At 36.7% G+C, this 15,128-nt stretch overlaps 1 protein-coding gene across 1 annotated transcript in view; it reads left to right on the top strand.

The window, feature by feature from the left end:
* The first annotated feature begins 1,926 nt into the window (after positions 1-1,926).
* Positions 1,927-15,128, top strand: part of rbm20 (RNA binding motif protein 20) — a 37,107-nt gene continuing 23,905 nt past the window's right edge. The window contains exon 1 of the mRNA XM_066693874.1: positions 1,927-2,117. Coding sequence (XP_066549971.1) covers positions 1,927-2,117 — 191 coding nt within the window. The remainder of the gene's footprint in view (positions 2,118-15,128) is intronic.

The following is a 15,128-nucleotide window of genomic DNA, read 5'->3' on the forward strand; positions in this document are numbered from 1 at the left end:
CAGCTTTAGGCCAGACGACTTCACAAGTAAGGAAAGGTGTCCATGTTAAAGACCTAATTGAAGACAACCTGAGAATCTAAGGCAGGTAATTCTACCAAACCCTCAGAGAACCTTTACCATTGAGTAACATGCAGGATTACATTGCCAAAGTCAGGTGGGGCATACGCAGACATCACATTCAACTGCCGTGTTCTAGTGCTCCCCAGTGGATCTGGGCACAATTCTGGGACTTTTGTAATGTGTCTGTGTCACAGACTAAATTACAAAAATAATTGTGGATATGAAAGGAAAATTGGAAACACAAACAAACAGCCTTTACTGTAAAAATGACCTCACATTGAGTATTGATAACCACGCTTTCCTACTTCAAAATAGAAAACCATAGCACTTGTTTTTTCACCTCTTTTTGTGAACAGAGAACGTATGATCTGTAAACCATCATCTTACACAGGCCTTCCTCTGGACTGAAAAACTTGTGAAATGTTATCAGAATGTTTACAATGTATTTACAACTGTATATTAATTACCCAGTTGAAAAACAATGGTACACTAAAATGTCGGGATGGTTAACTCTGTATTTTCAGGACACCCAATACTTTAATCTTCCTTAATGTAGTGCTACATGTTTATTTTACTGCTGGGACAGAAAAAGTTGAGCAGTTGTCAGCTCGCGCCTTCTCCATAAAATGTGATCCCTTCTGCCTTTTTTTTATAGTCCAAACAGAGAAACATAAGCTGTCTTCTATCAAAATAACCTTAGGTGATTTAAGCCCTGTCTGCACTACGTAACAGATGATGAGAACCATGCTTGGATATGATCAAATTAATTCAGCTGAAAGTGCCCACCCAGAAGAGCAATTGTAGGTTTAGTCGGCATTCCTGCATTCACATATAGTTGGGTTTCAGTTCCTCACAGTGCAATGCTTCACTGTACAGTATCCCATCATGCACTTATGTTTACATGATGGAGTCCATGGGTCCAGAACACAGGCTTCTCATAGATTTTACCCTCAATCTGCAAGAAAGCTGAAAAGGAGAAGACAACCCCGGCATATACAGGTTTTGCGTTGGCTCCAGCAATTTACAATGATTCTCATTAGGGTGCAACTTTCATTTTTATGTAGGCCTAGTTTTCTTTCCTGTTGTACAGTATGTGCAGTGACCATGTGCCAATCATAACCGCATTTTGGGATTGTGGAGGACATGCACCAACATGAGTTCAGTATGATGTCATCCACACTTCTAATTAACTACACTACCTGATACGATCTAATTTAGAACCGGACTGCAGCCTACCCCCTGAGGTCGTCTCGAGTCTGGTTTTCAGTCACGGTATTAAATTCTCTTTAGTGTAGATGCAACCGTATTTAGAACATTTAGATCGGTTAAATGCCAACTGATACAGTTTAAATGTATAGTGAAGACGGAGCCAAAATCTAAGATGTAAACCAAGAAGCAATCAGAACATAATGTGGTAGGAAATGGAAAACTGTAAAGCACATAACAGAAAAAGTAATTGGCCTGAGAACGGACCAGTTGACAGAAAAAGTTACATTTTTATGTTTAAAGCAACTGTAGGTTAAACAAAAAATGTATACTATTGTAACTAATCAGTCAAGGGGGAGAAGATAACATACCATCACTGACTCATAAAAGCATGAGAAAAAATCTGCAGTGAGCAAGGCTATCCTGCATTTTATAGATATATTAATCCAAGGAGCATTTCAGGCTGTTTCTGAAATCCAATTAGCAGAGTGTGGCATGGATTAAGTATCGCATTTCTGTCCCTCTTCTTAACCCAGAAATAAAGTCCTCTGGAATGCTTATCAAGTGGAATTCCATGAATCTACATAGAAAGCTGCAGTTTTGGGAGGACATACACAGCATCTTTAATATTTATACTGAGGAGACGAAGTCACAGTTGCCATGCTTCGCGATAGTTTGCACATTCCTTCTGTGGTTTTCTGTGTGGACAAGGGGAACAGGGCCTGGCAGGTGCCCGGCAAGCCCAAGTTCATCGGCTGCACTAGAGTTGTTGACGGATGTGTGATTGACAGCCACAGGCCGGCGCTGCAGACAGATGGCAATATGCTGTGCTTGCTCCTGTACCCCGCTGGGTGGGAGGAGGTGGGTGAGTCACTGTGCACCCAGTACCAAGGTGGTCAATCCGGCCTACACACAGAAATAAACAAAAAAAAAACTTGGTCACTGCCTAGTGGGAAAATAGGGTCACCACACTCCAAGACCACGCCACCTCCTTTGATTTACTAGAGAGGAACTCGTACTACCCTCTCTCTCCCCGGGCAGGCTTGACAGGACCCCAAATAGTACTAAAATAATAATGAATCAATTAAGTGATATATTGCCCATCACGCCCCGCCCTTTACATCTCAAATTCAAAGGCAATGCTTTGATACCTCATGTAGGAAGAACCTTTTTGTATGTATAATTTAAATATGATCCCATTTTGCCTGATAATGGCTGATGATCCAACATTACTAGCTTGGAATGTTTAGAGATCTGTTTTTGTTTTATTTTATTTTACAACTGTAATTAAATGTATCCAAGGTAGCAAAGCTGGAGGACTCTTATGTCTTAATTTGGCTATATAGAATGACTTTATTTGAATTGAAAATTGTACATTGGTGTGCACATTATTGAAAACCAAGTATAGATCTTTAAAAGTATGTGAATATAGTATTGTTTTAATGAACTATATTGTTTTGGTAAATATTTAACTTGGTTGCATTTGTATTTGAGCTGGACAGTTCATTTTTTAGATGATTTCGAGTTGATGAAGCATTTGAACTGAAAGTTGTAAGAGACTGATTTTAGGGTGCCTTCACCCACCCTACCACTGCAAAGGTCCTGCTGTCCTCCAGGCAGAACTATAGCCGTGTCTTGTACTTGTATTTGTTCCAAGTCACACACAACTGTAATCTGTCCCTTTGGTTTCATAATACAGCCTGACAGAAACTGTCAGCAAGTTCCAGGTCATTTTGCTGCTTTTTCTAGCTTGTCACCACACCCTAGATGAATGGATTTTGAATTGTTTAAAAAAAAAAAAAAAAATGTATTTAAGTTTTCCAATGGTAGCAGATCGTTAATCATATCACAGATTATTGCACTTTGGTAGGTTATTTTGGGACATAATTTGGCAATCCCCAAATTAACAGAGCTGTCTGCATTTTGAAGTTTCTATTGACAAAATTAAATAGGGCGTTTTCTAATGGAGCACTAGGATTGACAAAATGTCCACTGTAGTCGCAGCAAAGAGAATGTCATTGGCTACTTGTTCCAGTTGACCAACAACACACACTTTATTTCTTCTTCTCCTCCTGTGAAGTTTTGGAATTGACAATCGCATGGGAGAGATGAAGACCACATGCATCCTCAGTAATGTGTGCTATCAAACAACAAGACCCTCATCAATTAAACTGAGCTAAGATGTGCCTTCACATTAGACAAACAGTGAATTCCTATGCTTGAGTTTAACCATGAACAAGAGAAAAAGAGACTATTAAAAAAAGAAATCTTTACTTTTCCAGCAAATCAGATGGATGTCCTTTCCCCAACAGAAGTTTGAAAACAACTCTATGTGTTAAATGTCATCTCTTCATAATTATGACTAACAGTTTTAATATCTGATAGGTGACGACTTACACATTCTCATTTATCATCTTTAAGTTCTACGTGGACATTTTATTCAGGTGGACTCTTTCCTTTTTATTTGACCGAGACGCTACTGTAATTGCTGATGAGCTCTGCGATTCAATTAAAATCCTGAGAAAATAGTCTATTTACAGCGATGATAAATGAGAAGCTGTGAAAAGCCCACATTTGAGTAGGTTTGAGATTGCATAACCTTTTATTATCAGTAGCCCTAACTGGATCATGCCTGAAGTACGGGATATTATATCTATGTTTAATAAGAGCAGACAGTACATTAATAATTGTACATAAGCATACCAATGAGAGACTGTAATAAAGACATTTCCTTGACCCACTTTTATATAAAAGATAAGGATCCAATGCACAATGTAAATGAAACATGTTATATGATCTGATATGCATCATTGTGCGTTTGTCCTATGTTCCTATTCACAATTAGTTCTTTATATATAAGGGTTAGCAGTATTGTGTAAGCATGGTTGTAATAAATGTGGGTTAGGAATCATGGTTACATGGATTGAAGTATTACAAATGAAGAAACAACATTGTAACAAGTATATTTACATTATACGGTACCTCTCAGATCACTGTCATCGAGAATAGCATGTATTTGTAAATCTAAATGCCCTGAAATTGATTATACTAATGACAATGTCAGTGTGCAGTGGACACATTAAAGTTGTGTCCTCTGTTTCCTCCTGGTTTTATGCTGCTGATTTGTCTGCCATATTTTTTTACCATTTACAAGGAGTTGTGCAATAGTAACGGACTAATTGCTGTTATAGTAATGAATTTTCAGCATGGCCTCAAGTGAACTTTTGGGTCAGTGTAGCAGCTGCAAACGTACAAGGTTAGTCTTCTTGCTCACATTTAGGGCAGAACTCCTGTGGCTTCCTTGAAACCATGGGAATCTAGCCACAGGCTGCTTCATCTCAGATTTAATATTTCAGTCTTACTTTTCTGGCTCTGGCAACTTTCATGGTGGTTGATGCTGAAAAGGAATGTAGCATATCGCTGCATAATTTTGGATCCTCCATTTAGAGAATTTACATGACTTAATATTTGAAGAGAGAGCTCCCCTGCCTTTTTTAATAAACTTGACTGCACTGACAGGCCTATGTGCATTAGATGTTTGTGCACACAGAATCTCTCCTGAATAATTCATATGCGTATTTGAACTGAAAGTGTGAGATTTTATTTTTACTCTTACGGTCATATCCTTGTACTGGAGTGATGGTACTTCCACAAAAATTACATTGAACCCTTATTAGTTTAATTAAAGATACACCGTTACTGCACTATAAAAAAGAATTAAGTTGACAGTTGATAAGCTGCCATTGACTTGTTAGACTGTTGCTGAATGGTTCATTCAAAATTGTTCAGTTTGCTGAGTCTTCCATAGCCATCTCTAACCCAACTGAGATTATGGACATCCATTGTTTTTTAGTTTTTTTTTTCAACATTATGTGGCTCGTTTAAGAACAGTTTATAAATATTAACTCAGGTCTCATTTTTAATGATGTCCATATTGGGGACAAGCCATTTTGCCATGAGGGCTAAGTTCACACAATTGCTCTCTTCTTTCCAAGGGGGTCCCCTAGGCTAAATCCATGAACCTGACACTGTGTGCTCTCCCAGTAATAAATCACTGACAATTTCAGCTGTGCCGGATACCATTTGGAAACCCGTCTGTGAGAAGCTGATGCAGTTTGCCGCGTCCATTGTTGACAATTGAGTAATTGCACTGAATGCATTAAATGTTTTACGATACTGGAATAAAGAGAGGCCCAGTGGCTTTGTCATGTAAAGGGTCAGTGTCCGAGAATATGAAACTAAGAGTTTTAAAATATAAAGGTTTACAATTGTGAGTGCCTTTTTCTTCATATCTGGGATAAGGTGTCTTTGTCGGTCAAGTGATTTTCAAATACATTAAATTTACCCTTCTGTTGTTTTGATTTGTAATGCATTGTCTGTTTTTCAAAGAATGCAGGATCAGTGAACCATTTCCAGATTGTCTGTACATACAGTAGTTTAAAATGCACATGTAGGGCTGGTATGGTAAAGACAAAAAGTCAATGCTGGGAGTGTGGCTATCTTGATATTAAAGTCTATAGTGCCCTCAGATGGATAAAAAATTATTTAAAATGTTATTGAGTTTAATATTCTATTAGCACCACCTAGTGGATCTCAAGGAATCTCCATCTATAAGTCAGTCATAAAATCTACCATTTAAAACGGTATATTTAATGCAGTGAAACAAGAAGCTGGATGATTTGTGAGCAGTCCTCAGTGAGTGGTGGACTGGGCTATATTGTATATTATATATCTGAACTTCAAACCTCAATTCCCTGAGAGCATTGTCCGTATCCATGTGAGATTGTATAGTGAGTGTTCAGGGGACAGGAAGACTAGTGGTAATAAATTATCTTTTAAATGGGAATAGCGCCGTGCTCTTGATCTCTTATGTACACAATCGTGCTGCCTTCCACTTCAGTGAAAATGAATAGCCCCAAGGGTCTAACCGTATAAAATGCTAAAAGCCCTGGACTGGAGGTTGACGTGTCGCAGGGCTTCGCACTGGGTTAATTGCAGCTGTCAGCTGAGGGGGAATGTGGTAATGGCGGTGGGGGGGGGGTGGACAGATCTCCGTAGCCTGTTTTCCCTTCCCTTTAATGTGGTTGTTGAATGTGTGGATTATAGCTTGAATATTGAAGTTTAATAATATGTAATACATCAGACGAGTGTGATCTGGTCAGATAGATTGTATTTATTCATTTGCCAGATGCCATGTATTCAAGGTGATTTCCAGCATTTTACATGAATACAATATATTCAGTGAGCAATGCTGTATTTACAACATGGGACAACACAAGTCACACATCATATTTGCTGGGTTTACAGTGCAGACTGGACAGAGATGTAAGTAGGTATTGCCTGGATTGTATATCACAGTAAAGTGTCACTCCAAATTTGCTGATTCTTCTGCATCCACTGATGTTTCTTAGATAGTTCAACTACATGAACTGCAATTCAATGGCAGAATTACATTGCACAGCTTGGTGTTTTTTCATGGTTTTTGTCTCACTAGGCCTCAATTGAATACAGTGTGGGTTTTGACAATATGCTCACCCTGTTACACGTCTTAGTGGACATTTGCTGTTAAGAAAGTGCTGCCCATTCACGAGACGGGCCCTCACGTTGTGTCTTTGTATCAATCAATCAGTTTTTTATTGTGTAGTGCCCATTGCAAGCTAGCCACAGAGCACTTTACAGATTGGAAATCAACAAAAACAAAATAATCCATTAGGCACTCCTTACACTTCTTGTATTCCTTAAATTCTGTAAAATATAAACATGAATTAGCCTACTTAATTAGTGACTAAGCACAAACGCAGAGATCATAGACATCCACAGCACTGAGATGTATCCGGTGTTCCATTCAAGCACAAATGAGCCACCGTCCATTTTTTATCCAGCTGATTTTGACCTACACAGCAAAAAAGCTTCTTGTGAAATATGCTGACTGACATTCAGTTTCTGTGATAATGCCCACATATTCTCTTAGACTCTGATATTTCTGTGCCACACAACATTTTATGTGGGATTGAGCTCCTGTACGGCCTTTACACCTCTTGTGATTGATCTACGTCTGCCGAAATCATATGTCACCTATTTCCGCTGTATTGGTCACGTCTTAACAGATGCCATCGAAGCTGGGAACCTAATTGTGGTCATTTCCAGTGTTAAAAGGTTTATAGCCCAGCCGTCCATGGATCTAAAAAGGGCGAGAATCTGATCACAGGTTGTTCAGTCTCCTGCCTTGAATGCCAACAGATGGGGCTGCTGTAAATCTGTCAGATTGACGCCCTGCAGGGAATTAGATGCTTGTGCACTTAGGTAGAGAGACACTTGTTTATGAGAAGTGGAAGCAGGGCTTTGGCAGTGTTAGACTGCGAATACACTACATGGCTCAGGAATGTCAGCTTGCTTTCCAAACTGTAAACCTACAATACTGGCCCAAATAAATCAGTCAAATAAAAGCATTAACCCCCCCCCCCCCCCTCCAAGTAAATATTTAGTAGTAATGTAGAAGCATTATCATTCAATAACATCTTTATTATATAACACTTGAACAAAGAGAGATTTGTAGTCATGTGATCTGTTTGATTACATGTTGATCACATGTTAACAGTTTAATACACATTTAACGTAGCAATTGAGAGCGTTGGCATTAAAGTACCGTTAAAATGCAATATGATTAAAAACAACAGACCAATTAAAAGCAGTATTAATAAGAAAACTAAAAGAACAAATGAAAAACACAGTTAAATACAGAAATGACTTTTACCACACAATATATTTACACTTTATTGACCAAACAAAACCCCCAACAGAGGACAGCTCATTTAACACACTCCAGATGGCTGCAGTGATATTCCGCAGTGAGAGAAGCTGTCCCTGCTGTCTGTACCTGATTCGCCATTCAAGTTCATTTCAGAGGTGAAAACTATTCACCTTGAAACAATATTTGACACCCTCAGCTGGGTGAGATGGTGTTATCTTGTTGGTAGATGCACAGGCCTCACCATTTGTCACCCACCAATGCTGGCAGTAGTCTGTTGTCCGGAGTATCACAATACATATTGGGGGTTGTGGTACCCTTCAAAAAACAATTAGAATTTAATTAGAAAGTATCGTGTAATAGCGCCATCTGGTGCTGTGTGTCTATAATGCATTTAACCAATATTGTTTTCATTTACCGCAGTAAGAAAAACATATTTTTCTGTTTTTAATTACAAAAAAATAACAATTAAAATAAAACAAAACAATGCAATGATGAAACTAAAATTGAGTGAATGGGTATTTTGCATCTGTCTCAAAGAAAGTACAAACGTTTAGCTACAATATCGCTAAAAGGGACATTGGTGCTATGGTATCATCCTGCAGCACAATATTATTATAAAAAAACTTTTTTTTTCTGGTAATACATATTTCATACCTAATTGTTATTTAATTATCTTATACGTGTCTCATTAAACAAACAACAACAAAAAAACGGGTATCAATGTGCTTATGCTGTTGTTGCTACTTGTGCACACTCAGTGTGTCACTTGTTAATACATGTAAAAACCAACAAACAAAAAGCAGATTTTTAAATTGACCTTGAAATTGGTTGTTTATTAATCCAATGTCGTTCTGAGACTCCACTTCTTTAATCACTCAGTTGTTGGCTGCAGCTAAATTCCAATAATAGACTAAGTATAATATTTATATGAAACTGCTCTTATATATCCTTATCCTTATTCGTATTATTTGTCTTCTGACAACGCAATACCCAATCCGTTTTGCTTTCATAAATAGACTTTGGTTGAATATATGAATTGATTGATTTATTAAAGTAATCAAACGCGACCCAACAGTGTTGACTGGTCCCCTCCTTAATTTTACTCCCCAATGTTTGCCAGACACTTCTCTGAAAATGATCGTGTCGTGCGGAGTACATTGAGAGGGCAGGGACTCGACTGGGTGGGGAAGTTGCTCAACTGTCCACAGGGGTGGGGATAAAATATCTGTAAGAACATATAATTTCCCCCATTTCAATCTGGTTTCCCCAAGGTTAAAAAAATGTCCTCCTGGGCACTTCAGATTCCTCATATTTGAGGGGAACTCCCCCAGTCTGGCAACCCTGGTTTTGACCCAAATGTCTGCAGTATGTAATGTCTGGTGCGATGTGGGTCATCCTTGCACATGTGGTCCAAACATCTCTGGGCACTAACTGGTGTGCGAGTCGGCGAGTCGGTGCGTAATGCGCTAAGAACTGGCGCTCAGAAACATGTGACTCGTCTGCTGCGGGTCTGGGACCTTTCTTTTTTTAACGTCTTCCCCCAACCGCAGCTGGGAAAGGAGTTGGACGATGTGGTGTATGTACTGTGTGATCTGTGCCCACGAAACCAAGCGCAATCATGCACACTGATGCGTTTTGTGAGAAGCGCAACGACACACAATGATGGACACTGCGCCGTTTTAGGAGACGCGCAACATTCATTTAGCGGCTTCTTAAAAAAGAGAAGGCTGAAAGGTAAGACGTTTGGCATGTGGGTTTATGACCAAGGCTGTACTCTTGACTGTTGATATAGAGTTCATTTTAGGTGTCAGGTGGAAACTTTAAATTATGATTGGTTTTAAATTAACTAAACATGCAAACACTAACCATCCTATATCCTGTATCCTTTGACGTTTAGGCGCTGTGGGGGGAATAATATGAAATCTAGCCATGACACTAAAATAAATAGGCTTCGATTCCAATTAGAATCGGGGATGATAATAATAATAATAATAATAATTACTTAATTTATTCAGCGCTTTTCTTGCTGGTGCGCAAAGGCGCTTTACAGACATTTTAACCGTAAAACAAAGTCACACTCACAAAAGAAAACACTGATAAATTAAAATAAGTTATAATAAAATTCCCAGGACAACAGTAAAATGACTTAAATTGAGTAAATGGAATAAAAATGGAAGTGGTTAATCCCAGTTAAAAGCAAGTTTATAAAAAAATCTTTTTTTTTTTAAAATAACTATAGTTGCTTTAATCTCTATTTATCAATGGTCTATAAAAATACCCCTTCTAATATATAAAAAACAACAACAAAAATATATTAAAGTATAATTTTTTCTTCTTAGTTTGATTGTTGCTCATAAAATGTAGACTACCAAACATTTAATTTAATTGTACACCATGTGAGATTGTAGTTATTCCTCTACATGTTTCTTCTATGCGAGGCCTTTTTAATTCAAAGTGCGAACAACTTTCTTGAAGTTTAAATTGATAAGTGCTATTAAGCAACGTTTTAAATGTATATATGTATTTGTTAATTTTACATTGATATGCTGTTATAAAAACAACAATAAATCACATCAGTCGACGTAGGCCTGTATTTTGGATAAACACTGATCGTTAGTTTGCTGTGTTTATCACTAATTTATACTCGTTATATTTCAATGTAATTTATTCGCAATTAATTTGCAATACTAATGCCATATTCAACTTTGACGGAGCCGGTTACGTAGTTTAGTTCTTTTGCTGAAAACGTGATCCAAATTAGCCTGTTTCCAGCAACGGGAAGATCATACCGATGACTGATTGATTTAAATGTCTTAATATGACTTATTATTATTATTATTATTATTGTTGTTATTATTGTAATAACTATTATTAACAGCTTTATTTGTATACAGCACACTGGAAAGAATTAACAGAAATATTAACTCCACGTAATCCTTACATTTATAATAATAATCATAATAAACATTGTAATTATCATAATCTTTGTTAATGCAAACATAACATGAAAATACTTGTAAATTAAGTTAAGATTAACTTTTGGAATACCATTTGATATAAGTAAATACACTTCTACAAGTTTTAATAGTGTGAACATATTCCTTGTAGCACTGGCGTCTATATATTAGGTTAGTCTTCAGGCTTCCTATACCGAATTGTAGAGGTCAACACAGTTTTTTATTTATTTATATTATATACAATTATTCCATGTTAAAATATATTAAGCTTAATTATGAAAAAAAGCTTAATTGTTTTAGGATCTGATGTAAATTATTGAATAGTCATGTGTTTGTTATCCTGATTTTATCATTCTTTCATTATAAATGTATTTAAAAGCATATATATATGTGTGTGTGTGTGTGTGTGTGTGTGTGTGTGTGTGTGTGTGTAACCATAACTATGCCAAAAGACAGCTGTCCACTATGTATTCAACAGAGTGAAGGCCCACCCTTGGCCTTAAAGACCTCTGTAGTCCTTTTAATAGATGGCTGGAGGAACACTGGCCATTCCCATCGAGCACTACTGAAGTGATAGGAGTTGGCCTCTAGCTTCACTTCTCAGTGAATTATTCCAGGGTGTTCTATGAGACTCAGATCTGGACCCAGCAGACAGGGAAATGGTTTCAGTGCATTTCTTACTGGTTGGTGACATGGAGTTTTCTAATGGTAACCATACAGCTCTCACAGTGAATTCTCTCAATGCTGCCACACACTGTTGTCCAAAAGCGGCACGTACAGACTTACTGTCGCGTTACTATTCAAAAGAATTCCCCTACGCAGCACATTACAAAGTGAATAAGTGTGTGTGTTTTTCTATTTCTACATCAATGTATAATAATTTTAACTACAGCTATATATATATACACACACACTCACACACAAACACATAAATATATATATTTATAGATAAACACACATACAAATTTAGTCAAAGGTGTTCATATACAGTATTTCATTTGAAACAGTGGTGGGTTTTACACAACCACAACAGCAGATCTCTCACTTGTTTAGGCCTGAGCACTGTGTATTTGTGAATTTTTAGAAATTGAAATTGGCCTTCCAAATGCAAATTACCTAATAAAATATAATTAATGTAAATAGCACAGAATGCACTCCAACTTGTAGAGCATGATATAGTATATTGTGCGTATAATAGACTGGGTTTGTGTACTGGATGCAGAGGGCTTGCAGTCAAAACAGTGTGAGATTTATTAATACCACTGATATAAGAAAATATTAATAATATGGTAATAATAATACATATTTTACTATTCTTTTTATTACTTTTTGTAGTAGTATATGTACAAAAACACTTGTCACTTTCTTCTCATAGTAGTGGCTATGTTAGCCTATATAAGCCCTCTGTCTATTGAAGTTTACTGGGACAGAGAGGGAATGTGTTTAACCAGTGTGCTCAAGGTGATGCTTTGACACTGTGGTGTTTTCGAATCAATGTATGATGAAGCACAACATAATAAACATGATGGCCTCTATGCCAAAGTTGTTTTTTTTTTTTACAGTTTTTTTTATAGAAATTCAGTGTGGTTAAAGTGTAAATGAGCGAGGTATATCTTTAGAACAAATTTATCACAAATGAGTAAATAGTGAAATAATGTGGACACTGGTCTGGTGAATCAGGTGAACTACAGGAGCTCCAGGACCCCATGTGTCTGACAATGTGCCAACTCTCACAACAGTGTGGGCGGTTTATGACAAGTGGCTAAAGGCATTACTGAAGTAGCATATCTTTCCAGGCTGACCATAAGTGGTAGTAAATATGTTAAAACACAAATTATCAGATTTTGATAGATTTTTTAATAGTGAGTACATAACTTCTGGGATTCATAAAACTCTGTTGGGAGGCAGTGGAGGGGAGTCGCACAAAAAAAAAAAGTTACCTATTTTTTATTACACCTTGCCCATATATCAAGTTTTGGGAGCTTTTGGCTGTGTTTTCATTTATTGAATAGTTAACATTGTGTCAATTTTATTTAGTTATCTATTTATCTACTCTAAATTCATACATATGTTTCTTTTAAATATTTGACATTGTTTTGTTGTTTTTTTAATCATGCTAACATCTCTGCACTCTAGGTTATCTCTTGAGAATAATCAATTTCAGTTCGGGACACTTTCAGATATAGATTTTAAGTGAGGAATTATAATTAATCAAAGTATTAAGTGAGCCGACTGTCAAATCAACATTCCAACCGTTTGGTGTTCGCAGTCTTCTTAACCACTTGTGACATTTCATCACTCACATCACATCTGCTGGTAAATGGACACAGGACACAGGCAGGGTGCTGGGGACTGTGGTGCCCAGTAGCCAGCCTGTTACAGTGGGCTGCACTCACCTCTGCGGCCATGTTTGTGGGTATTACAGACCAACTTCACAAAAGTTTTTTGGGGAAACAAGGTCGGTATCGGTTTCTGTTTCTACTGGCATTTTAATAACAGAAGTGAACTGTAGACTTGTCAGTGTATCTCTTTACCCCATGATGGATGGGATTTACCAGAATTTGCAGGGTCCTGCTGCAGCTCTCCCGTTGGCTAGTTGATGACAAGATCTAATGGACCCCTGCTGTATGATTGCATGGTGTTTCAAAAGCACTTGTCGCTTTCTGTTGGTTTGATATTTACCTCTGATAGCTACTTGAACATTGCCAGCTCTGGGCAAATTAGCTTAAATGTATATTTGATCATATGGTTTGATTTTAACCGGCTGATAAGTGTCTGAAATTAATTAATCTGGGTAAGATATTTTACCCATGTGGGAATCTGTTTTGTGATGTGAAAATTTATGTTAGCTAAAGCGGGAGTAGAGTAATTTGCTGAAATCAAGTGGTTGGTGCCAGATGGTATACTTTAGAAATGTTATCTTGTCATGGTATTCATGTCTGTCGAAAATAGTTGGTTTGAGAGACATTTTTAGCTATGTTTTTCAATGTGGTATCACCCGAATACAAGATTCGGTGGTGTTTATAATTGTAAAGCTATAATTCAAATTAAAAATGTAATGTAATTAAATTAATTTAATATAATTAATTAGAGACTTTTTTTGTAGAGTTTAATTCTAAAATTCTGTAATGTAAAGCATATTTATGTACATTGTATTTGCTGACTGAAATCAAAGGATAAGCATGCCAACCATTTTTTTTCATTTTAATTTAAGTACAGGACCTGGACCTGTGCCATCACTATTGCTTTTGGAAAAAAAAAAAAAATTGATATCAGTGTTCAGCAGTGAAATGTTTTCTAGAAGAGATCAGTGGCATACATAGACATAGACAACAGCAACATGATTTCACTTCCACAGAATGCTGAAATACATAAAAATAAATTATATGAGCCTTTATTAATCTGTTTAACTGTAACTTCAAATGTAAATGTATTTATTCTAATCTATTACATTTTAATTGAAACAATCAATTTACAAGGTTAGCATATTGTTTTCAGTTGCAGCAAAATATGTAAGCTGTAACTTAATGTTGGTCCTTGTTGCAGTATAGTGTAAATGCTCACTGCTGTTAAACAATCAGACCTGGGAACACAGTGTGTGTTGTATAAATGAATTATAGTAATGAATTATAGTAATCAGTTCCGTATGTCCACCAAATAATACTGAAAATAAATCGCTGTCATTTGAAGAAGATGTTCAATGTCAGGGGTTAAACCAAGAATGATTCATTTTTTTCCACATAGCTATTATTTTATGTACAGGGTGTCTGTTTTCAATTAAAATAACTTTTTCCATTCTCTGGCTGTTAGCAGATACCTATAATATTTTCTGCTGACCACACATAAGTATTCATTTTAATAACTCTGGCATACTTCCGCTCCACACAATGTATCATCTGATCATCTTCATAAAACCCACATAGAATTAGTCTTTCTTCAGCCCTGACTGTAGAAATTTCGATTTTCCATGCTTTTGATTTAAAAGAGTCCAGTCATCCATAATTTCAGTTTATATGACATCCCTGATTATTGCAGAACAGATTGTGTGTCACGGTGTTAATGTTCTGACTTATTTTTGTTGATAATATTATGACTTCAGAGACCAAACAAATCAAATTTTATTTCTCTTCATATTTCAATATTACGACTTCATA

Source organism: Amia ocellicauda, chromosome 20 (assembly GCF_036373705.1).
Source record: "Amia ocellicauda isolate fAmiCal2 chromosome 20, fAmiCal2.hap1, whole genome shotgun sequence".
Taxonomy (NCBI): Eukaryota; Metazoa; Chordata; class Actinopteri; order Amiiformes; family Amiidae; genus Amia; species Amia ocellicauda.